The sequence below is a fragment of the Oncorhynchus mykiss genome, chromosome 20 (assembly GCF_057628025.1).
Source record: "Oncorhynchus mykiss isolate SJ-2025 chromosome 20, ASM5762802v1, whole genome shotgun sequence".
Lineage (NCBI taxonomy): Eukaryota > Metazoa > Chordata > Actinopteri > Salmoniformes > Salmonidae > Oncorhynchus > Oncorhynchus mykiss.
The window spans coordinates 37,873,015-37,897,446 of record NC_143041.1 but is presented as its reverse complement, the minus strand read 5'-3'; the positions used below and the strand labels follow the sequence as shown (position 1 = coordinate 37,897,446).

At 42.1% G+C, this 24,432-nt stretch overlaps 4 protein-coding genes across 5 annotated transcripts in view; all 4 read left to right on the top strand.

Annotated features, from left to right (window-relative positions):
• LOC149974589 (exportin-5-like) overlaps nucleotides 1-4,350 on the top strand; it is a 6,816-nt gene extending 2,466 nt beyond the window's left edge. The window contains exons 2-3 of the mRNA XM_090213015.1: nucleotides 3,827-3,909; nucleotides 4,190-4,350. Of these exons, the coding sequence (XP_090069141.1) occupies nucleotides 3,827-3,909; nucleotides 4,190-4,342 (236 nt within the window). The 3' untranslated portion in view covers nucleotides 4,343-4,350. The remainder of the gene's footprint in view (nucleotides 1-3,826; nucleotides 3,910-4,189) is intronic.
• Nucleotides 4,351-5,625: 1,275 nt separating this feature from the next.
• On the top strand, nucleotides 5,626-9,904 carry LOC118942062 (E3 ubiquitin-protein ligase TRIM35-like). The gene is made up of 7 exons (XM_090213014.1): nucleotides 5,626-5,750; nucleotides 5,869-6,299; nucleotides 7,044-7,139; nucleotides 7,260-7,490; nucleotides 7,586-7,608; nucleotides 7,692-7,810; nucleotides 7,951-9,904. Exons 2-7 carry the CDS (start codon nucleotides 5,895-5,897, stop codon nucleotides 8,490-8,492), a joined length of 1,416 nt encoding a protein of 471 aa, XP_090069140.1. The 5' UTR covers nucleotides 5,626-5,750; nucleotides 5,869-5,894; the 3' UTR covers nucleotides 8,493-9,904.
• A 1,819-nt stretch (nucleotides 9,905-11,723) lies between these two features.
• Nucleotides 11,724-18,333, top strand: LOC149974588 (exportin-5-like). The gene is made up of 3 exons (XM_090213017.1): nucleotides 11,724-12,443; nucleotides 17,478-17,560; nucleotides 17,841-18,333. The coding sequence occupies exons 1-3, from the start codon at nucleotides 12,335-12,337 to the stop codon at nucleotides 17,991-17,993; spliced, it is 345 nt and encodes a 114-aa protein (XP_090069143.1). The 5' UTR covers nucleotides 11,724-12,334; the 3' UTR covers nucleotides 17,994-18,333.
• A 202-nt stretch (nucleotides 18,334-18,535) lies between these two features.
• On the top strand, nucleotides 18,536-23,555 carry LOC110499353 (E3 ubiquitin-protein ligase TRIM35). Of its 2 annotated transcripts, XM_090213011.1 has the most exons (7): nucleotides 19,277-19,401; nucleotides 19,520-19,950; nucleotides 20,695-20,790; nucleotides 20,911-21,141; nucleotides 21,237-21,259; nucleotides 21,343-21,461; nucleotides 21,602-23,555. In XM_090213011.1, exons 2-7 carry the CDS (start codon nucleotides 19,546-19,548, stop codon nucleotides 22,141-22,143), a joined length of 1,416 nt encoding a protein of 471 aa, XP_090069137.1. In that variant the 5' UTR covers nucleotides 19,277-19,401; nucleotides 19,520-19,545; the 3' UTR covers nucleotides 22,144-23,555. The 2 variants fall into 2 exon arrangements, with proteins under 2 accessions (XP_036812111.1, XP_090069137.1); XM_036956216.2 differs by having other exon boundaries at nucleotides 18,536-19,950.
• The last annotated feature ends 877 nt before the right edge of the window (nucleotides 23,556-24,432 follow it).

Here is a 24,432-nt window from a genome sequence, read left to right as displayed (position 1 = left end):
TAAACTATACCATTGGTGTGTAAAGGCCTGAGGCAAGTCAACAAGTATTGAGACTTTACATATTTGTTATTGTTGTAAATGCACACACTACACACACTACACAAACACACGCTACACACTACACACACTACACACACACTACACACACACACACACGCTACACACTACACAAACACACGCTACACACTACACAAACACACGCTACACCACACTACACACTACAACACACTAATCACACACGCTACACACTATAACACACTCACACACACACTACACAAACACACGCTACACAAACACACGCTACACAAACACACACTACACACACACTACACTACAGTACACTACACAAGTTTCATACATGTCCTTCCCTCTCTGCTTCTGTAGTAGCTTGTCTTGTTATTATTTGGTAGTCAATGGTTTACAGTTTTCTGTAGTAGCTTGTCTCTCTGTAATGTGTGTTGTATCTCTAATGGATGTATAGATCCAGCCCTGGTTGCTAGACAGCTCTGATAACACTATAGACTCTCTAGTGGCAAAGAGCTGATGATGGATAGGAATGACTGGACCTCTTTCAGCCTCTCTACAGCACAATACAACTCTCCAGTCAAAACACACATCAGCTCAGACAGTTGACAAATCCACAGTTCCGACTTCAGACGAGTCCCCTGACATAATGAGTCCCCTGACAAACCACCATGGTGTTTGTGAGAGTCTCCTCTTTCCATAGTTTGTAGATCAAACCATTTGGACACTACAGACGTCAGGAGACCGTAGTGCGACGTCCACGGATACGGTGGATTGAGATTCATCCAATGAAAACCCCTGATATCTCAAGTTTAAACTGACAGATTTTTACGGGGTTGTGACGATCTTAGGCGTAGTGGGTGCGAAGTCAGGTGCAGGAGGCAGAAAGTTCTGAGTTTATTAAGCACAGGGCCACATAGTAAATACAATCCAACCGAGCATCATAAAACAAATGCCCAACATAGGAACGAAACCAAGAATGCACTGCCACACATACAAAGTGGGAATTGCAAGCCCACACGAAGAGCAGGCGGCCTACCAACTTAAATAGCCAAACACACGAAGAGCAGGTGGGCCTACCAACTTAAATAGCCAAACACACGAAGAGCAGGCGGCCTACCAACTTAAATAGCCAAACACACGAAGAGCAGGCGGCCTACCGACTTAAATAGCCAAACACACGAAGAGCAGGAGGTCCTACCAACTTCAATAGCCAAACACACTAAGAGCAGGAGGTCCTACCAACTTCAATAGCCAAACACACTAAGAGCAGGCGGCCTACCAACTTAAATAGCCAAACACACGAAGAGCAGGAGGTCCTACCAACTTAAATAGCCAAACACACGAAGAGCAGGAGGTCCTACCAACTTAAATAGCCAAACACATGAAGAGCAGGCGGCCTACCAACTTAAATAGCCAAACACACAAAGAGCAGGCGGCCTACCAACTTAAATAGCCAAACACACGAAGAGCAGGCGGCCTACCAACTTAAATAGCCAAACACACGAAGAGCAGGCGGCCTACAAACTTAAATAGCCAAACACACGAAGAGCAGGAGGTCCTACCAACTTAAATAGCCAAACACACAAAGAGCAGGCGGCCTACCAACTTAAATAGCCAAACACACGAAGAGCAGGCGGCCTACCAACTTAAATAGCCAAACACACAAAGAGCAGGCGGCCTACCAACTTAAATAGCCAAACACACGAAGAGCAGGCGGCCTACAAACTTAAATAGCCAAACACACGAAGAGCAGGAGGTCCTACCAACTTCAATAGCCAAACACACTAAGAGCAGGCGGCCTACCAACTTAAATAGCCAAACACACGAAGAGCAGGCGGCCTACCAACTTAAATAGCCAAACTAAACTTCTAAACAAGAAACAGGTGAAACAAATCAGACCAAACCAACAGAAAAGGAAAAAGAGATCGTGGCAGCTAGTAGGCCGGTGACGACGACCCCCGAGCGCCACCCGAACAGGAAGAGGAGCCACCTTCGGTAGGAGTTGTGACAGGGTTTTATTTACATGCTGCGTAGATTGACTCAATCGACTCTATGGGGATGAATGAGATATTAAAGTCAATACAGGAGTCAGAGTGTGTGATTCACATAGTATGTGTGGTCTGTTGAAGTGTCATTGTGTGGGAATTTTTACTTCTCCTTACCAGTACTGAGTGCCCTGAGGCCTGACCAGACAGAATGAGAACTGTACATAACGTCCCTCACCAAGAGACAATGAAAGCAGCATTTGAAGGAAAGAGGGAGAGAGAGGGGAAGAAACTCCAGCCTGGTTCCTATGTGATTCTCCCCCCCCCCCCCTCTCGCTCTCTTTCTTCTCTCTCTCTCTTTTTCTTCTCTCTCTTCTCTCTCTCTCTCTGCATATTGCTCCTCTCTCTATGGGACAGCTTTGTCTCTTCATACATCCTCTCTATCACTCTCTGTATCCCTACGACTCTCTGTCCTCTACATCCCTCTCTTCTCTCCTGGCCTGTGACTCTCACGGCTGTCACTTCCATATGCTGTGGAATCTGGTTATGCTCACACTCTCAACGAGACCTCTAGCTACCTGCCTGTCATACTGTACCTGGTGAGACCTGGTGAGACCTGGTGGAATTTACAGGGACATTTAACCAACAGAATAACAGCATGATCAACCCATTAAACTGTGTTTTGTGACAGACAGACAGACTGACAGGCAGATGGACAGACGTGACACGGTACTGGTTTTAAGGTTGAAGGTTGGGGGTCTGCTCTGCTTTGTTTCTAATGAGGATCAGTGTTCATTGAGGAAACAGGTGTTGTTACTGAAATGAGCAGCTTGTCCCCACAGTGAGGATCTCTGAGCTCTACCTCCATCACTGTGTCCTCTCCTCTGTCCTGCAGCCCAAACAGGTCCACAACAAATGGCTCTGCAGCTACAATCACTGCTTCTCTGGCTCTCTACCCAACACATAGGAGTGTGTGTGTTTCTTAAATGCACCATGTGTGTTAGCATGTGGATTTATGTGCACATTTGTGTAGCTGTTTATATGTACATTTGAACATGTGTGTTGTCATCTGTTCTTGTGTGAGCATCAGGTGAGTGTGTTTGATTTTAATCCATCCCACTCTCAGATTCCATTTCAGGTAATAATAATATTATCAATAATAACATTACTACAAGTTATAATAATAATAACATTAAAAATATTAATAATAGTAATAACAATAATATTACTCATATTAATTATAATAACAATAATAATATGACTAATGGTAATAATAACATTAATAATAATAATTATGCTCAATTCAAACCAGGTCTTTCAACATACAATCTGCTTTCCTTCCCTCCTCATCTCTGTCTAGTCCTGGGAACTCAACAGGAGGCAGGAATAAATATAATGACTTTTTCACTGTTTATTCTTCTCTGCTGCTGAGATATAGAGTTGTGGACCGGTGCTGTGTGTGACTGGTGGTGTGTGTGTGTGTGTGAGACTGGTGGTGTGTGTGTGCACGGTGTAGGTGTGTGTGTGTGAGACTGGTGGTGTGTGTGTGTGCACGTTGTATGTGTGTGTGTGTGTGTGAGACTGGTGGTGTGTGTGTGCACGTTGTATGTGTGTGAGACCGGTGATGTGTATGAAATGGGCTCCCCCAAAGGTATACTGAACCAGGAAGTATTTACAGGCGGCCACTGGGCCTAGATGAGATAAGGAAAGATTAGTCAACGATGTCATCAGTCTTCAAGATTCTCCAGGAAGTGTGTTGGAGCTAGGAGCCAAACTTTAATGGAACTAAATGCAACCCTCACTCCAATTCTCAGTGCTGGAGCCCAGCTCCGCCCACAAGGTGGGAGAGAAGAAGAGGAAGGACCAGATCAAGAACCTCATCACTGGCACTGTCTGGGTAATACAACCTCCCACCAATAGATGGGGGTGTTATTCCACTTTTATGTTTTCTCCAGAGAAGACCTAGAATTATTTAAAAACAAAATAACGTCTGAAATGTGTCCATTGTGACTGTTGAAGTGGATATTACTAATAGGATATAAGTTATACTTTATTGGAGAGTGCTAGTAGGATTTTTCATATAAGTTTAATTAAATAGGTCCTGTACACTCAGATATAATAAAACAACCATTCAATCCAGACAGATTGTAACTGTATTTGATCTCTCCTCTCCACAGAAAGATCTGGGCCAGCAATTTAAAAAGGAGGTACATATCAGAAATCTTCGGTCTCTCTTTAAGAAGCCCAAGCTGGAGAAAAGGGACATTGTGGAGCCCAGTGAGACTGGATCACTAGCAGCTCTCTTCTCCCCAACACAGGAGGACATCTAGGAGAACATAACAGCACAGAGAGGCTCTCAGACTGGACTAACACACACACACACTTTCTACCCTCCCCAGTGGAAATTTAGGATTGGCTCATCAAGGGTACAACGTCTCTATCCTATTGGTCAACAGTAGGATGAATGGACTCTACAAACTGTGGACAAAGAGAATCAGAATATTCTGTCATGGACTGAACCCTGCTAACTGGTCATACATATTTATCCAAATAATGTGTCTGTCTGCCTTGATCGAGAAAATGGGACAATGTGTCTGAAGATGATGAAGATGATGGATATTGTCCTTCAGAGGACATGGCTGCTGCCATAAACCCTGCAGGTTGTAAATGGTAACAACACATTGCATTTACACAGCTCATATCTTCACTAGCACAACACATTTAACTTACATTGTGTTTTTGGTATCTCCTCTAACATGGGCCATCCACCTGGCTGCTAAACATAGAGATTGATAGAGGACTCATCTTTATATCGGTGTCATTATAGCGTCTGACAGCATTGAGAATTGAGGCTACAACCCAGGGTCAAGTAGTCAACTGGGTGGGGATTCCTATTTTAAAATGGTGGATGATGGCAATGCCCAAGGGGTGATACCCATGATGAGTCCTCTATCTATGTCTACGGTGCTAAACAACAGCAGCAATTTTGTGCCAGAAGAATCTGAATGGAATCCAGTGAGCATTTCTGAGGTGGGAGACTTCAGAGTATCTGTATAAGGAGAGCTGTCATCAAGTCAAGGTTTTGTACAGAATCATTACTCTGTTGATGGATGAAGTAGAACTGTCATTAATGTGAATTTATGTTTGTTTGTTCTAGTTCTCCCAGCTATGAACTGATGAGAAACCAGCACTACATTCCTCTTATGTTAAAGGGATAGTTGGCTGCAACAAGTCTTGTCAGACATTATTGTTAAAAACTGACTTGTGGCTCATATTTTATAAATCTGTTTTGAAGGTGACATTGTTTCCACTTGGAAAATATCTACAAGCCTCAATCAGGGGACAAAGTATTTAAAATTGTAGTGCTTTTTCTATTTAGCTGTTTTTAGACAAAAGTAGACTAGAAAGTCAATTTAAATGGTTGATTTGACCATTTGCTGTGTTATGCAATGGTCTACAAATATAAGTATTATTTTGAAAATGTTCTAGCCGTGTTGTGGGGGTAAAAAATAATATTTATAGTTAGAGAAATAAAACATATTTTAAATGTTGGATGTTAAATATTTAAACAGGACCAGAGACTTGAAACTCCACCCCCGAGTCCATGATGACTAAAGTTCATCTCAGTGCTGTAACTTTAATAACTCTCCAGGACTCATGTCTGTCTGACACACAACAACACTGGGATTTTATTTAGATTGTTCTGAAATATCAGGGTGCTAAACCAACCAATACAAGGTAATATCATCAAGACGGTGAACTTTACATGCATCTTCACTTGCTTTGAATAACGTGTCCGTTTAAGAGAGGACGTTTTAAAAGTGAAAGTGAAATTAACTTTCAGATCTCATACCAGAACAGGGAGTGACACCGTGTGAGAAAATGGCTTCTAGTTCATCTCTCCCAGAGGAGGATTTCTCCTGTACGGTGTGCCTTGACATCTTTAAGGATCCTGTCATTTTGCCATGCAGCCACAGCTTCTGCCAAGCCTGTCTAAAGGAATGCTGGAAAGACGAGGAATCTCGGGAATGTCCAGTTTGCAGGAGACGATCGTCTAAGGATCATCCCCTTATAAACCTTTCTCTATTGAACCTGTGTGAGGCCTTACGGGAAAGGAGACAGACAGATCCAACCACAGGGTCCAAGGTGCTCTGCAGTCTACACAGTGAGAAACTCAGTCTGTTCTGTCTGGAGGATAAAGAGCCCATCTGTTTGGTGTGTCAGGTCTCAAGGAAACATAAAAATCATGACTGCATCCCTGTAGATGAGGCTGTACAGGATCACAAGGTAGGAGGAAGATTCTGATAGAAAATATGTGATACAGCAATACTCAAACTATGGAACATGAAGTTATCAATGTTTTATTAATGAGTCTGACTCATTTAGATAATAGATGTTCTACACATTGTGTTGACTGAATAATTGTGAATTTCAGATTCTGATACATAATAAATCACTGTTTGGTATGAAATTGAAGTGTGAGATCCTGAGTGAAAACGTATAGTGTATCTCTGACCGTGAAACTTAAAACAAATGTCTCTACAGTGGTAGAGATATACTGTTACAGGTTTACTTTCATTGTCATCAATGAAAGATGAATCTTTCCCTGGAGGCAGAACTGAGTGATTTCCACTAGATGAGCCAGCTGCAATGGCAAAATTGGCTATGTTTTAAAAATGTATTAAAATAAACATTTGCTTTTTGGTCTTAGTTTGAGGTTAAGGTTAGACATTAGAGTAATCAGTGTGGTTAAGGTTAGACATTATAGTTAGCAGTGTGGTTAAGGTTAGACATTAGAGTAATCAGTGTGGTTAAGGTTAGACATTATAGTTAGCAGTGTGGTTAAGGTTAGGGTTAGGTTTAAAATCAGATTTTATGACGTTGTGGCTGTGCCAGCTAGTGACCACTCCGTAGAGCTGCCTCCAGAACACGATTCATGACATAAAAACGTTAAGTTGCTGTGAAGACACGTTCTCTCCTATAAAGTGAGTCCAGAGGTTGTCCCCTCAGTGAGGTTCTGTCTCATTCCAGGAGGAACTCCAGACTGACCTGAAGCCCTTACAGGAGAAGCTGAAGGTCTTTAATAAAGTTAAACAAACCTGTGATCAAACAGCAGTGCACATTAAGGTTCGTATAAATTATGTAAAGTTACAATAGTACAGCATGTATTGTTTCAATTGTAGCCTACATGTAGGATTTAATTCTGATAAGAATTGTAGAATGATATATTCTTCTCACTGTCTCCAGAGCCAGGCCCAGCACACAGAGAAGCAGATTAAGGAGGAGTTTGAGAAACTTCACCAGTTTCTACGAGAGGAAGAGGAGGCCAGGATAGCTGCTCTGAAAGAGGAAGAGAAGCAGAAGAGTCAGAAGATGAAGGAGAAGATTGAGCAGATCTACAGAGAGATATCATCACTTTCAGACACAATCAGAGCCATAGAGGAGGAGCTGAAAGATGAAGACATCTCATTCCTGCAGGTAAGGACGGCTCTCTCTCAGACATACATTATAAATTAACTCAAAGATGTATTGATGAATCAATGATATTGATGACTATATACTCTACTTTACAGAACTTCAAGACCATGAAGGTAAGGTAAGTGATCTGCTACTCGTCTCTCTTCTCTGTGGTTGTGAACCCAACCCCACATACGTTCTGACTCCTGAATGTTATTCCAGAGCCCAGTGCACAATGCCAGATCCACAGCTGGTGTCAGGGGGGCTGATAGACGTGGCCAAACACCTGGGAAACCTGAAGTTCAGAGTCTGGGAGAAGATGAAGGAGATCATCAAACACAGTGAGTACTGGATAGGAGAGGACATGATCTAGAATAATGTAAGATAGATTTAATTAAGTACTCTATTTGAAGTAGTATTGTTAGTGTATATGAAAAGAGACTACATGGTATAATGTGTGGAATATCTCTTTGTTCTGAAGCTCCTGTGATTCTGGACCCCAACACTGCATCCTCCTGGCTCTGTCTGTCTGATGATCTGACCAGTGTGAGTCAAACTGGCCCAAAGCAGCAGCTCCCTGACAACCCAGAGAGATTCATGAAGTATGCAACTATTCTGGGCTCTAAGGGGTTCAGCTCAGGTAAACACAGCTGGGAGGTGGAGGTGGGGGATCATCCTGACTGGAACCTGGGCGTGGCTAAAGAGTCAGTTGACAGGAAGGGGGATGTTTATATATCACCAAAGTATGGATTCTGGGCTATACTGCAGAGGAGTGGTAAGTATATTAATGGAAAGGGAGAGACCGTCCTCCTGAAGAAGAAACCCCAGAGGATCAGAGTTCAGCTGGACTACGACCAGGGGGAGGTGTCCTTCTACGACTCCAAAGACATGACACTCATCTACACTCATAAAGACACATTCACTGAGACTCTCTACCCGTACTTCTCTATTGGATCAGCTGGTGATGCCAAAAGCACTGGTGTACAGATCTGCCAATCAGAGGTATCAGCACATGTCAGTTAAACATGCTGTATTGGTTAATTAGTCTAGTTAATCTAGCCAGCTATCTAAACTATTCATCATGACCGAATTACTAACCTTGCATGCAGGGTACGTGCCCAGGGGCCCTGACCTCCAGGGAGCCCCAATTGATTATGTTGTGTAGAATTGCATGAAATGATGTGTAAAACTACAAAATAATTGTTCTGTAATGCAAACTCATATGTTTACTTTTTGTTAATAAAACTCTTGTTCTGCAAACAGATCCCTCTGTACATATTATATTTTTCATTGCAATGCTGAGTTAATGTTTGTTAATGTGGAGCAACTAATTGTGTTTGTAGAACAATTCTAAATGTAATACATTTAGGGCTATGACTAGGGTGGTTCCTGGTCAGGTCCCATCTTAAGGAAAACCTCTGGGCCCAAGGTGTGGTTGGGTCACATGTTAAGGAAAACCTCTGGGCCCTAGATGTGGTTGGTTCACATGTTAAGGAAAACCTCTGGGCCCTAGATGTGGTTGGTTCACATGTTAAGGAAAACCTCTGGGCCCTAGATGTGGTTGGTTCACCAGTTAAGAAAAACCTCTGGGCCCTAGATGTGGTTGGTTCACATGTTAAGGAAAACCTCTGGACCCTAAATGTGGCTGGGTTAAGGAAAACCTCTGGGCCCTAGATGTGAGTGAGAGGTCCAAGGTCTAGGAGTATCTGAAGGTATAGTGTTATTACTACTGGTGAACTCACTGTTTATTAGGATTTTGTTTCTGTAGACAAAGTCTTTATTTACAACACTGATTTTCTCTCTAATTAAACTACGTTTTACACTTGAAGACTTTTCTTTGTGTTTTACTTCATCAGAGTACAACTACTATGTGTCTTAGTGATCACATTGTTTTATTCTGTTATTTGCATCGACTCATGTTTTATTCAATATTTTATGTATTATTCATTTTTATGTTCTTAGTTTTGATAATGTTACAATTGTCTTTTAATGCAATCTGTGTTACAATATCGATGTCATTTCTTCTAAAGTTGTGTTACATGTATAGGCTCATCTGCATTGGTACTCTGTTTCTACATATTTTAACATTCAAATATATTGACCTCTGAATCCTGACTAGATCAACCATATCTTCTAATATTAACTACTGACTTTAGTGTAATTGTGAATAACTTGAATCCTTGTCAGAATGTCCTTTTCTAGTGTCAACGTTTACCTGTCTATGTCCCTGACAGTGTCTGCAGCATTACAACATGAAACAAGGACATGATATTGATCTGACTATTGAGCTACAGAGCTCTGTGTTAAACTGTTATCAGTGAATGTTCTACAGGCTACTGGGTCTGGGATGACACCAGGTATAACACAACGTCTGTCATTATTGGTGCTGATGTGAAGATGTGAAACAAACTGACATTAAAAGATCATCAAAGAAACCTCTTTATTTCATGTTGTTGTTATTGGTTGTGTGAAATACTGATCATCTGGTAATATTTAATATTTAATGTACATGTTTGAGAGTTTCATTTATTTACAGGTATTTAGTGAATTTAGTTGTCTGCTAAACTGCATGCTGGAACTGGTGTCTGGTCTGTAGTGACTGAGTGCAGTTGAATTGTTAACCACCAGATGGAGGACTTGAGATACAAAAGATCAGCCTTCTGTAAAGATGACCTGAAACCAGAGTCATTAAACGCGTGAGTCATTATGGTGTCTGAGTCGTTACATGTTTGGTATGGTAAGTATACATTGTGGACATCTGTGTTGTATTGTGTATTGTAAGTATTGCAGGTTCTCTCTCTCTCTCTCTCTCAGGTCCTGTAAATGCACAACAGGACAGCAGGGACCGTGCTGGACATACCAATGTTCACTACTGTACATAGTTACCACGTCAAACACAGGTGTTGCCCCCCACCTCTTCTAAGCTGCTGCTACTCTCTGTTATTATCAATGCATAGTCACTTAAATAACTCTACCTACATGTACATATTACCTGAATTACCTCGACACCGGTGCCCCCCGCACACTGACACATTGACTCTGTACAGGTACCCCCTGTATAAAGTCCCACTATTGTTATTGACTGCTGCTCGTTGATTATTTCTTATTCTTCTCTCTTACTTTATTAGGTATTTTCTCAAAACTGCATTGTTGGTTAAATGCTTGTCAGTAACCATTTCACAGTAAGGTCTACTACACCTGTTGTGTTCAACGAACGTGACAATATAGATTAGATTTGAATGTAACTCAGGGTTTTTATTTAGAATGGGTTCTCCAGACACAGTTTGTTAAATGTAGACATGCTAGATTAGACCCATTCAACCAAGCATCATGGCAAGGACTGGGAAGAACAGAGCACACACTCCTTCTCTCTTCTTTTGCACAGTACCCCTCTCTCAACCCCCTCCATCTATTTCTCTCTCCTTTTCTCCCCCCTCTCTCTGTCAGACAGAGATTAGGGTTCCAGGGACCTTCAGGTTCTGTTGTAGTGTTGGTATTGGGATGGTTTCACCACAGAGCAGGAAGAGATGAAGTGGAGGGTTAGACACAGTGAGCTGTGCAGAGCCAGGCTAAATTGAGCCAAGCCGGTGCTGGATTTAAACCAGAAGTGTTCATTTAATTGTGTGGAGAGAAGATGGAGACTAACCTCCTCTTAGCCACCACTAAGGACTTCAACAATCCACTAATGTCCAAGTCCCTGTCAGGTGATGTCAGAAATTTAAATTATGTATTTACACACACACACACACACACACACACACACACACACACACACACACACACACACACACACACACACACACACACACACACACACACACACACACACACACACACAAACACACACACACACACACACACATAATCCTTTGTTCCTTTGTGATGCTGGGGACAGAAGTTGAGGTTAATGCTCTCTGCTCTGTAGGCGCTGCATGGAGGCAAGTCTGGGAGAGAGAGAATAGACCGGAGGGAGAGAATGAATCAGAGTAAAGGACAGAGAGAGAGAATAGACAGGAGGGAGAGAATGAAACAGAATAAAGAACAGAGAGCGAGAATAGACAGGAGGGAGAGAATGAAACAGAATAAAGTACAGAGAGAGAGAGTTGTGAGAATAAAAGAGAAATTGAGAGACTAGAAGACAGAATGAGACCGAATGAGAGATAGTGTGTGAGAGAGAGAGAATGAGAGAGTTCAGGCAGGGTTCTGAAGGGAGGTGTTATGTGAGGAGGGAGGGAGGATATGTGGGGGAGGGGTGGAGTCAGGGGTCTGCTATTAGTAGATCCTAGTGATGGATGACTGCTGTGTGTGTAGGAGAGAGAGAGACTTTTTCATTCTGTTCTTTCCCCATTCCCCCATCATCAGACAAGCAGAGTAGAGCAGGACAGAGAGAGACGTGAGCCAACAAGTGCAGAACAGAACAACTCCACAAAGAGAAGAGAGAGGAGGATAGTTCCCTTTGCAAGGACAGAACAAGAGAAGATAATCAAGCCTTTCAGAAAACACCAACAGGAGAAGAAATATGAGACTGCAGCACATTTAAATCCTCTAACCTTCTTTGCTCACCAACTGAGGACTTATTTGTAGTCCCATTTTATGTTGAAACAGTTAGATTTCTTTCCCATACTACAAGAGGCTACACACTGATTGTAGAAAACCTCACTGTGTAGTAGAACTTTTTGAAGAGAGAAGGAGAAAGTGGGAGAAGGAAAGAGAAAATAAGGCTTTTTTGGAGCCAGGATTTGAGAAGCAGGAGGCTGCAGAGATGGAGATCATGCCCGGGAGAGGAGCTTGTTCTGGGGCAGGCATGGGGAGGTTACCTGGGTACCTGGTGTGTGTGCTGGTTCTCTGTGCCCTGGTGACAGGCTATGCCAGCACATGCCCTGCCCTGTGCACCTGCACTGGCACCACAGTTGACTGCCATGGGCTGGGCATCAAAACCATGCCCCGGAATATACCTCGCAACACAGAGAGAATGTGAGTGTCTACTTCTGTGTTATACCGTGTGTGTGTTATACCGTGTGTGTGTGTGTGTGTGTGCGTGTGTGTGTGTGCGTGTGTGTGTGTGTGTGTGTGTGTGTGTGTGTGTGTGTGTGTGTGTGTGTGTGTGTGTGTGTGTGTGTGTGTGTGTGTGTGTGTGTGTGTGTGTGTGTGTGTGTGTGTGTGTGTGTGTAGTGACATTCCAGTCAGGTATAAATAGTTGTGACTGGAAAGAACAGGAGCAGATGCATGCTGTTCACATGTCCATAATTTACATACCTACCACCGGCACTGTGTGTGTGTCTATACATTCTGACAGTAAAATGTGGACTAGAGCATTAATGAAATTCATGAAATGCTCAAGTGGTTAAGTTCAGGTTAATACAATGAATACAATGAACAGTTGATCTTATGAGTGTATGTCCTGTCTAATATGAATACATTTTACTGTGAGATGATTCTATCAGTAAATGTCTAGTTGATGTGGTGGTTTTGAATTTCTATATTCAAGCTGAATTTCACTGCATACTTGCATCTTCTTGATTGCAAAATTATCAATAAATCATTCCTCCCTCTAGACTAGGTGTAAAGAAATGTTAGCCTACATTCTGATGGTAATTTAGCATACTAGATCCTCTCTCTCTCTCTGTTTCTTTCTGTTTCTCCCCCCCCCTCTCTCTCTCTCCCTCTGTCTCTCCCTCACTCTCTTCCCCTCACCCGCACTGGCCCTCCCTCACTCTTACTGACCCTCAGAGGAGAGGAGAGGAGAGGAGAGAAGTGGAGGAGAGGAGAGGAGTGGAGGAGGAGAGACGTGGAGGAGAGGAGGAGAGGAGAGGAGTGGAGAGGAAGAGAGGAGAGGAAGAGAGGAGAGGAGAGGAGAAAGATTGTTTTATCTCAGCTTTTAGAATAGCTCAGATGAATAAAATGTGTGGGAATGGAGGAGAGCAGAGGAGAGAAACTTGTGTCAGAACTGACTGTATATTTCATACATTCCATATTTCATTTCGAGGAACACATTTTGTACCAGAAGTGTGTTTCAGGACTGATTGTTTCTTCACACATTCGTGGTGATTTAATGGTTGTCTTTTACATGAGTGGCCGTTCACACTGAGAGTGGAGTTCAACTGAAGGGGGTTTTGTGTGTTCCACTTAGTTAATGCATCTGTAGGTCAGGTATACTAGTTGTTCTACCTGGGATTTGGAATGTGATTTCATGCCTCAAACACTCTGGCTAAATAGGAAGGATTTCTGTTCATCTCTAAATACTTCTGTTTGATGTATCAAGTAGAGGTTACCTCTTTGGCGGTTAGACGTGTGAGTTGTCTGTCTGTGCCTGTGTCATGTAGATTATTTTCTTAGGAAGTCAAGCATTTCAAGTTCTGTGTGTGTGTGTGTGTGTGTGTGTGTGTGTGTGTGTGTGTGTGTGTGTGTGTGTGTGTGTGTGTGTGTGTGTGTGTGTGTGTGTGTGTGTGTGTGTGTGTGTGTCATGTAGAAGGTTATTGGTCTCCATGGAGACGTCAGTTAACAATAGAAACTCTCCATACTCCAGGACCGTTGTAAAGGGGAATTCATCAAGGTGATTGAACAAGTACCACTAAGGCTGATATTAGTGTAGAATTGGAGTAGACAGCTACTGGGCAGAGTACAGGCCTTTACATTGACTTGAAGAGGAGAGGAGGAAAGGAGGAGAGGGGGAAGAGAGGAGAGCTAAGGAGGGAAGGAGTGAAGGAGGTTGGGGGGGCAGCCTGTCTGAACAAGGTTTATTGGACAATCCTGGACTGCAGGGGTGATTTTGGGGAAGTGTGTATGTGGGTGTATTGGTGGCTGGAAGGCGTGTGTGTGTGTTGACAGTGTGGGTGTGTGATCTGAAGGAGGTGTTGAGACTGACTGCAGTATCCCAGTTGCACTTGTCACTGTGGCTTTAGATCAGCCCTGACCTCTGAACTGTGATGAGCCTCAACTCAGCTCAGCTCCAAGTGTTAAAATCACACCATGCTACACACACCTTCTCCTGCCATGGTTAGGATGTCTTCAGCCTGTCGTCCATTCATAGTCCCACTCACAGACACCACTCGTACTTAAACTATACCATTAGTGTGTAAAGGCCTGAGGCAAGTCAACAAGTATTGAGACTTTACATATTTGGTATTGTTGTAAATGCACACATACAAACACTACACACACACAACACACTACACACACGCTACAACTTTCATACATGTCCTTCCCTCTCTCTGCTTCTGTAGTAGCTTGTCTCTCTGTAATGTGTGTTGTATCGCTAATGGATGTATAGATCCAGCCCTGGCTACTAGACAGCTCTGATAACACTATAGACTCTCTAGTGGCAAAGAGCTGATGATGGAAAGGAATGACTGGACCTCGTTCAGCACAATACAACTCTCCAGTCAAAACACACATCAGCTCAGACAGTTGACAAATCCACAGTTCCGACTTCAGACGAGTCCCCTGACAAAATGGAGACCACCATCGTGTTTGTGAGAGTCTCCTCTTTCCATAGTTTGTAGATCAAACCATTTGGACGCTACAGACGTCAGGGGACGGATATGGATACGGTGGATTGAGATTCATCCAATGAAAAACCCTGATCTCTCTAGTTTAAACTGACAGATTTTTATGGGGTTGTGACGATCTTAGGCGTAGTGGGTGCGGAGTCAGGTGCAGGAGGCAGAAAGTTGTGAATTTATTAAGCACAGGGCCACATAGTAAATACAATCCAACTGAGCGTCATAAAACAAATGCCCAACATAGGAACGAAACCAAGAATGAACTACCACACATACAAAGTGGGAATTACAAGCCCACACGAAGAGCAAGCGGCCTACCAACTTAAATAGCCAAACACCCGAAGAGCAGGAGGGCCTACCAACTTAAATAGCCAAACACACGAAGAGCAGGCGGGCCTACCAACTTAAATAGCCAAACACACGAAGAGCAGGTGGGCCTACCAACTTAAATAGCCAAACACACGAAGAGCAGGTGGGCCTACCAACTTAAATAGCCAAACACATGAACAGCAGGCGGCCTACCGACTTAAATAGCCAAACTAAACATCTAAACAAGAAACAGGTGAAACAAATCAGACCAAACCAACAGAAAAGGAAAAAGAGATCGTGGCAGCTAGTAGGCCGGTGACGACGACCCCCGAGCGCCACCCGAACAGGAAGAAGAGCCACCTTCGGTAGGAGTTGAGACAGTGTTTTATTTACATGCTGCGCAGATTGACTCAATCGACTCTATGGGGATGAATGAGATATTAAAGTCAATACAGGAGTCAGAGTGTGTGATTCACATAGTATGTGTGGTCTGTTGAAGTGTCATTGTGTGGGAATTTTTACTTCTCCGTATCAGTACTGAGTGCCCTGAGGCCTGACCAGACAGAATGAGATCTGTAAATAATGTTATGGTGTTTAACCTCCACACACGACAGACCTTCACCTCGTCCCTCACCAAGAGAGACAATGAAAGCAGCATTTGAAGGAAAGAGGGAGAGAGAGGGGAAGAAACTCCAGCCTGGTTCCTATCTGATTCCCCCCCCCTCTCTCTCTTTCTTCTCTCTCTCTCTCTCTTTCTTCTCTCTCTTCTCTCTCTCTCTCTGCATATTGCTCCTCTCTCTATTGGACAGCTTTGTCTCTTCATACATCCTCTCTATCACTCTCTGTATCCTTACGACTCTCTGTCTTCTACATCCCTCTCTTCTCTCCTGGCCTGTGACTCTCACGGCTGTCACTTCCATATGCTGTGGAATCTGGTTATGCTCACACTCTCAACTAGACCTCTAGCTACCTGCCTGTCATACTGTACCTGGTGAGATCTGGTGGAATTTACAGGGACATTTAACCAACAGAGTTAACAGCACGATCAACCCATTAAACTGTGTTTTGTGGCAGACAGACAGACTGACAGGCAGATGGACAGACGTGACACAGTACTGGTTTTAAGGTTGAAGGTTGGGGGTCTGCTCTGCTTTGTTTCTAATGAGGATCAGTGTTCATTGAGGAAACAGGTGTTGTTACTGAAATGAGCAGCTTGTCCCCACAGTGAGGATCTCTGAGCTCTACCTCCATCACTGTGTCCTCTCCTCTGTCCTGCAGCCCAAACAGGTCCACAACAAATGGCTCTGCAGCTACAATCACTGCTTCTCTGGCTCTCTACCCAACACATAGGAGTGTGTGTGTTTCTTAAATGCACCATGTGTGTTAGCATGTGGATTTATGTGCACATTTGTGTAGCTGTTTATATGTACATTTGAACATGTGTGTTGTCATCTGTTCTTGTGTGAGCATCAGGTGAGTGTGTTTGATTTTAATCCATCCCACTCTCAGATTCCATTTCAGGTAATAATAATATTATCAATAATAACATTACTACAAGTTATAATAATAATAACATTAAAAATATTAATAATAGTAATAACAATAATATTACTCATATTAATTATAATAACAATAATAATATGACTAATGGTAATAATAACATTAATAATAATAATTATGCTCAATTCAAACCAGGTCTTTCAACATACAATCTGCTTTCCTTCCCTCCTCATCTCTGTCTAGTCCTGGGAACTCAACAGGAGGCAGGAATAAATATAATGACTTTTTCACTGTTTATTCTTCTCTGCTGCTGAGATATAGAGTTGTGGACCGGTGCTGTGTGTGACTGGTGGTGTGTGTGTGTGTGTGAGACTGGTGGTGTGTGTGTGCACGGTGTAGGTGTGTGTGTGTGAGACTGGTGGTGTGTGTGTGTGCACGTTGTATGTGTGTGTGTGTGTGTGAGACTGGTGGTGTGTGTGTGCACGTTGTATGTGTGTGAGACCGGTGATGTGTATGAAATGGGCTCCCCCAAAGGTATACTGAACCAGGAAGTATTTACAGGCGGCCACTGGGCCTAGATGAGATAAGGAAAGATTAGTCAACGATGTCATCAGTCTTCAAGATTCTCCAGGAAGTGTGTTGGAGCTAGGAGCCAAACTTTAATGGAACTAAATGCAACCCTCACTCCAATTCTCAGTGCTGGAGCCCAGCTCCGCCCACAAGGTGGGAGAGAAGAAGAGGAAGGACCAGATCAAGAACCTCATCACTGGCACTGTCTGGGTAATACAACCTCCCACCAATAGATGGGGGTGTTATTCCACTTTTATGTTTTCTCCAGAGAAGACCTAGAATTATTTAAAAACAAAATAACGTCTGAAATGTGTCCATTGTGACTGTTGAAGTGGATATTACTAATAGGATATAAGTTATACTTTATTGGAGAGTGCTAGTAGGATTTTTCATATAAGTTTAATTAAATAGGTCCTGTACACTCAGATATAATAAAACAACCATTCAATCCAGACAGATTGTAACTGTATTTGATCTCTCCTCTCCACAGAAAGATCTGGGCCAGCAATTTAAAAAGGAGGTACATATCAGAAATCTTCGGTCTCTCTTTAAGAAGCCCAAGCTGGAGAAAAGGGACATTGTGGAGCCCAGTGAGACTGGATCACTAGCAGCTCTCTTCTCCCCAACACAGGAGGACATCTAGGAGAACATAACAGCACAGAGAGGCTCTCAGACTGGACTAACACACACACACACTTTCTACCCTCCCCAGTGGAAATTTAGGATTGGCTCATCAAGGGTACAACGTCTCTATCCTATTGGTCAACAGTAGGATGAATGGACTCTACAAACTGTGGACAAAGAGAATCAGAATATTCTGTCATGGACTGAACCCTGCTAACTGGTCATACATATTTATCCAAATAATGTGTCTGTCTGCCTTGATCGAGAAAATGGGACAATGTGTCTGAAGATGATGAAGATGATGGATATTGTCCTTCAGAGGACATGGCTGCTGCCATAAACCCTGCAGGTTGTAAATGGTAACAACACATTGCATTTACACAGCTCATATCTTCACTAGCACAACACATTTAACTTACATTGTGTTTTTGGTATCTCCTCTAACATGGGCCATCCACCTGGCTGCTAAACATAGAGATTGATAGAGGACTCATCTTTATATCGGTGTCATTATAGCGTCTGACAGCATTGAGAATTGAGGCTACAACCCAGGGTCAAGTAGTCAACTGGGTGGGGATTCCTATTTTAAAATGGTGGATGATGGCAATGCCCAAGGGGTGATACCCATGATGAGTCCTCTATCTATGTCTACGGTGCTAAACAACAGCAGCAATTTTGTGCCAGAAGAATCTGAATGGAATCCAGTGAGCATTTCTGAGGTGGGAGACTTCAGAGTATCTGTATAAGGAGAGCTGTCATCAAGTCAAGGTTTTGTACAGAATCATTACTCTGTTGATGGATGAAGTAGAACTGTCATTAATGTGAATTTATGTTTGTTTGTTCTAGTTCTCCCAGCTATGAACTGATGAGAAACCAGCACTACATTCCTCTTATGTTAAAGGGATAGTTGGCTGCAACAAGTCTTGTCAGACATTATTGTTAAAAACTGACTTGTGGCTCATATTTTATAAATCTGTTTTGAAGGTGACATTGTTTCCACTTGGAAAATATCTACAAGCCTCAATCAGGGGACAAAGTATTTAAAATTGTAGTGCTTTTTCTATTTAGCTGTTTTTAGACAAAAGTAGACTAGAAAGTCAATTTAAATGGTTGATTTGACCATTTGCTGTGTTATGCAATGGTCTACAAATATAAGTATTATTTTGAAAATGTTCTAGCCGTGTTGTGGGGGTAAAAAATAATATTTATAGTTAGAGAAATAAAACATATTTTAAATGTTGGATGTTAAATATTTAAACAGGACCAGAGACTTGAAACTCCACCCCCGAGTCCATGATGACTAAAGTTCATCTCAGTGCTGTAACTTTAATAACTCTCCAGGACTCATGTCTGTCTGACACACAACAACACTGGGATTTTATTTAGATTGTTCTGAAATATCAGGGTGCTAAACCAACCAATACAAGGTAATATCATCAAGACGGTGAACTTTACATGCATCTTCACTTGCTTTGAATAACGTGTCCGTTTAAGAGAGGACGTTTTAAAAGTGAAAGTGAAATTAACTTTCAGATCTCATACCAGAACAGGGAGTGACACCGTGTGAGAAAATGGCTTCTAGTTCATCTCTCCCAGAGGAGGATTTCTCCTGTACGGTGTGCCTTGACATCTTTAAGGATCCTGTCATTTTGCCATGCAGCCACAGCTTCTGCCAAGCCTGTCTAAAGGAATGCTGGAAAGACGAGGAATCTCGGGAATGTCCAGTTTGCAGGAGACGATCGTCTAAGGATCATCCCCTTATAAACCTTTCTCTATTGAACCTGTGTGAGGCCTTACGGGAAAGGAGACAGACAGATCCAACCACAGGGTCCAAGGTGCTCTGCAGTCTACACAGTGAGAAACTCAGTCTGTTCTGTCTGGAGGATAAAGAGCCCATCTGTTTGGTGTGTCAGGTCTCAAGGAAACATAAAAATCATGACTGCATCCCTGTAGATGAGGCTGTACAGGATCACAAGGTAGGAGGAAGATTCTGATAGAAAATATGTGATACAGCAATACTCAAACTATGGAACATGAAGTTATCAATGTTTTATTAATGAGTCTGACTCATTTAGATAATAGATGTTCTACACATTGTGTTGACTGAATAATTGTGAATTTCAGATTCTGATACATAATAAATCACTGTTTGGTATGAAATTGAAGTGTGAGATCCTGAGTGAAAACGTATAGTGTATCTCTGACCGTGAAACTTAAAACAAATGTCTCTACAGTGGTAGAGATATACTGTTACAGGTTTACTTTCATTGTCATCAATGAAAGATGAATCTTTCCCTGGAGGCAGAACTGAGTGATTTCCACTAGATGAGCCAGCTGCAATGGCAAAATTGGCTATGTTTTAAAAATGTATTAAAATAAACATTTGCTTTTTGGTCTTAGTTTGAGGTTAAGGTTAGACATTAGAGTAATCAGTGTGGTTAAGGTTAGACATTATAGTTAGCAGTGTGGTTAAGGTTAGACATTAGAGTAATCAGTGTGGTTAAGGTTAGACATTATAGTTAGCAGTGTGGTTAAGGTTAGGGTTAGGTTTAAAATCAGATTTTATGACGTTGTGGCTGTGCCAGCTAGTGACCACTCCGTAGAGCTGCCTCCAGAACACGATTCATGACATAAAAACGTTAAGTTGCTGTGAAGACACGTTCTCTCCTATAAAGTGAGTCCAGAGGTTGTCCCCTCAGTGAGGTTCTGTCTCATTCCAGGAGGAACTCCAGACTGACCTGAAGCCCTTACAGGAGAAGCTGAAGGTCTTTAATAAAGTTAAACAAACCTGTGATCAAACAGCAGTGCACATTAAGGTTCGTATAAATTATGTAAAGTTACAATAGTACAGCATGTATTGTTTCAATTGTAGCCTACATGTAGGATTTAATTCTGATAAGAATTGTAGAATGATATATTCTTCTCACTGTCTCCAGAGCCAGGCCCAGCACACAGAGAAGCAGATTAAGGAGGAGTTTGAGAAACTTCACCAGTTTCTACGAGAGGAAGAGGAGGCCAGGATAGCTGCTCTGAAAGAGGAAGAGAAGCAGAAGAGTCAGAAGATGAAGGAGAAGATTGAGCAGATCTACAGAGAGATATCATCACTTTCAGACACAATCAGAGCCATAGAGGAGGAGCTGAAAGATGAAGACATCTCATTCCTGCAGGTAAGGACGGCTCTCTCTCAGACATACATTATAAATTAACTCAAAGATGTATTGATGAATCAATGATATTGATGACTATATACTCTACTTTACAGAACTTCAAGACCATGAAGGTAAGGTAAGTGATCTGCTACTCGTCTCTCTTCTCTGTGGTTGTGAACCCAACCCCACATACGTTCTGACTCCTGAATGTTATTCCAGAGCCCAGTGCACAATGCCAGATCCACAGCTGGTGTCAGGGGGGCTGATAGACGTGGCCAAACACCTGGGAAACCTGAAGTTCAGAGTCTGGGAGAAGATGAAGGAGATCATCAAACACAGTGAGTACTGGATAGGAGAGGACATGATCTAGAATAATGTAAGATAGATTTAATTAAGTACTCTATTTGAAGTAGTATTGTTAGTGTATATGAAAAGAGACTACATGGTATAATGTGTGGAATATCTCTTTGTTCTGAAGCTCCTGTGATTCTGGACCCCAACACTGCATCCTCCTGGCTCTGTCTGTCTGATGATCTGACCAGTGTGAGTCAAACTGGCCCAAAGCAGCAGCTCCCTGACAACCCAGAGAGATTCATGAAGTATGCAACTATTCTGGGCTCTAAGGGGTTCAGCTCAGGTAAACACAGCTGGGAGGTGGAGGTGGGGGATCATCCTGACTGGAACCTGGGCGTGGCTAAAGAGTCAGTTGACAGGAAGGGGGATGTTTATATATCACCAAAGTATGGATTCTGGGCTATACTGCAGAGGAGTGGTAAGTATATTAATGGAAAGGGAGAGACCGTCCTCCTGAAGAAGAAACCCCAGAGGATCAGAGTTCAGCTGGACTACGACCAGGGGGAGGTGTCCTTCTACGACTCCAAAGACATGACACTCATCTACACTCATAAAGACACATTCACTGAGACTCTCTACCCGTACTTCTCTATTGGATCAGCTGGTGATGCCAAAAGCACTGGTGTACAGATCTGCCAATCAGAGGTATCAGCACATGTCAGTTAAACATGCTGTATTGGTTAATTAGTCTAGTTAATCTAGCCAGCTATCTAAACTATTCATCATGACCGAATTACTAACCTTGCATGCAGGGTACGTGCCCAGGGGCCCTGACCTCCAGGGAGCCCCAATTGATTATGTTGTGTAGAATTGCATGAAATGATGTGTAAAACTACAAAATAATTGTTCTGTAATGCAAACTCATATGTTTACTTTTTGTTAATAAAACTCTTGTTCTGCAAACAGATCCCTCTGTACATATTATATTTTTCATTGCAATGCTGAGTTAATGTTTGTTAATGTGGAGCAACTAATTGTGTTTGTAGAACAATTCTAAATGTAATACATTTAGGGCTATGACTAGGGTGGTTCCTGGTCAGGTCCCATCTTAAGGAAAACCTCTGGGCCCAAGGTGTGGTTGGGTCACATGTTAAGGAAAACCTCTGGGCCCTAGATGTGGTTGGTTCACATGTTAAGGAAAACCTCTGGGCCCTAGATGTGGTTGGTTCACATGTTAAGGAAAACCTCTGGGCCCTAGATGTGGTTGGTTCACCAGTTAAGAAAAACCTCTGGGCCCTAGATGTGGTTGGTTCACATGTTAAGGAAAACCTCTGGACCCTAAATGTGGCTGGGTTAAGGAAAACCTCTGGGCCCTAGATGTGAGTGAGAGGTCCAAGGTCTAGGAGTATCTGAAGGTATAGTGTTATTACTACTGGTGAACTCACTGTTTATTAGGATTTTGTTTCTGTAGACAAAGTCTTTATTTACAACACTGATTTTCTCTCTAATTAAACTACGTTTTACACTTGAAGACTTTTCTTTGTGTTTTACTTCATCAGAGTACAACTACTATGTGTCTTAGTGATCACATTGTTTTATTCTGTTATTTGCATCGACTCATGTTTTATTCAATATTTTATGTATTATTCATTTTTATGTTCTTAGTTTTGATAATGTTACAATTGTCTTTTAATGCAATCTGTGTTACAATATCGATGTCATTTCTTCTAAAGTTGTGTTACATGTATAGGCTCATCTGCATTGGTACTCTGTTTCTACATATTTTAACATTCAAATATATTGACCTCTGAATCCTGACTAGATCAACCATATCTTCTAATATTAACTACTGACTTTAGTGTAATTGTGAATAACTTGAATCCTTGTCAGAATGTCCTTTTCTAGTGTCAACGTTTACCTGTCTATGTCCCTGACAGTGTCTGCAGCATTACAACATGAAACAAGGACATGATATTGATCTGACTATTGAGCTACAGAGCTCTGTGTTAAACTGTTATCAGTGAATGTTCTACAGGCTACTGGGTCTGGGATGACACCAGGTATAACACAACGTCTGTCATTATTGGTGCTGATGTGAAGATGTGAAACAAACTGACATTAAAAGATCATCAAAGAAACCTCTTTATTTCATGTTGTTGTTATTGGTTGTGTGAAATACTGATCATCTGGTAATATTTAATATTTAATGTACATGTTTGAGAGTTTCATTTATTTACAGGTATTTAGTGAATTTAGTTGTCTGCTAAACTGCATGCTGGAACTGGTGTCTGGTCTGTAGTGACTGAGTGCAGTTGAATTGTTAACCACCAGATGGAGGACTTGAGATACAAAAGATCAGCCTTCTGTAAAGATGACCTGAAACCAGAGTCATTAAACGCGTGAGTCATTATGGTGTCTGAGTCGTTACATGTTTGGTATGGTAAGTATACATTGTGGACATCTGTGTTGTATTGTGTATTGTAAGTATTGCAGGTTCTCTCTCTCTCTCTCTCTCAGGTCCTGTAAATGCACAACAGGACAGCAGGGACCGTGCTGGACATACCAATGTTCACTACTGTACATAGTTACCACGTCAAACACAGGTGTTGCCCCCCACCTCTTCTAAGCTGCTGCTACTCTCTGTTATTATCAATGCATAGTCACTTAAATAACTCTACCTACATGTACATATTACCTGAATTACCTCGACACCGGTGCCCCCCGCACACTGACACATTGACTCTGTACAGGTACCCCCTGTATAAAGTCCCACTATTGTTATTGACTGCTGCTCGTTGATTATTTCTTATTCTTCTCTCTTACTTTATTAGGTATTTTCTCAAAACTGCATTGTTGGTTAAATGCTTGTCAGTAACCATTTCACAGTAAGGTCTACTACACCTGTTGTGTTCAACGAACGTGACAATATAGATTAGATTTGAATGTAACTCAGGGTTTTTATTTAGAATGGGTTCTCCAGACACAGTTTGTTAAATGTAGACATGCTAGATTAGA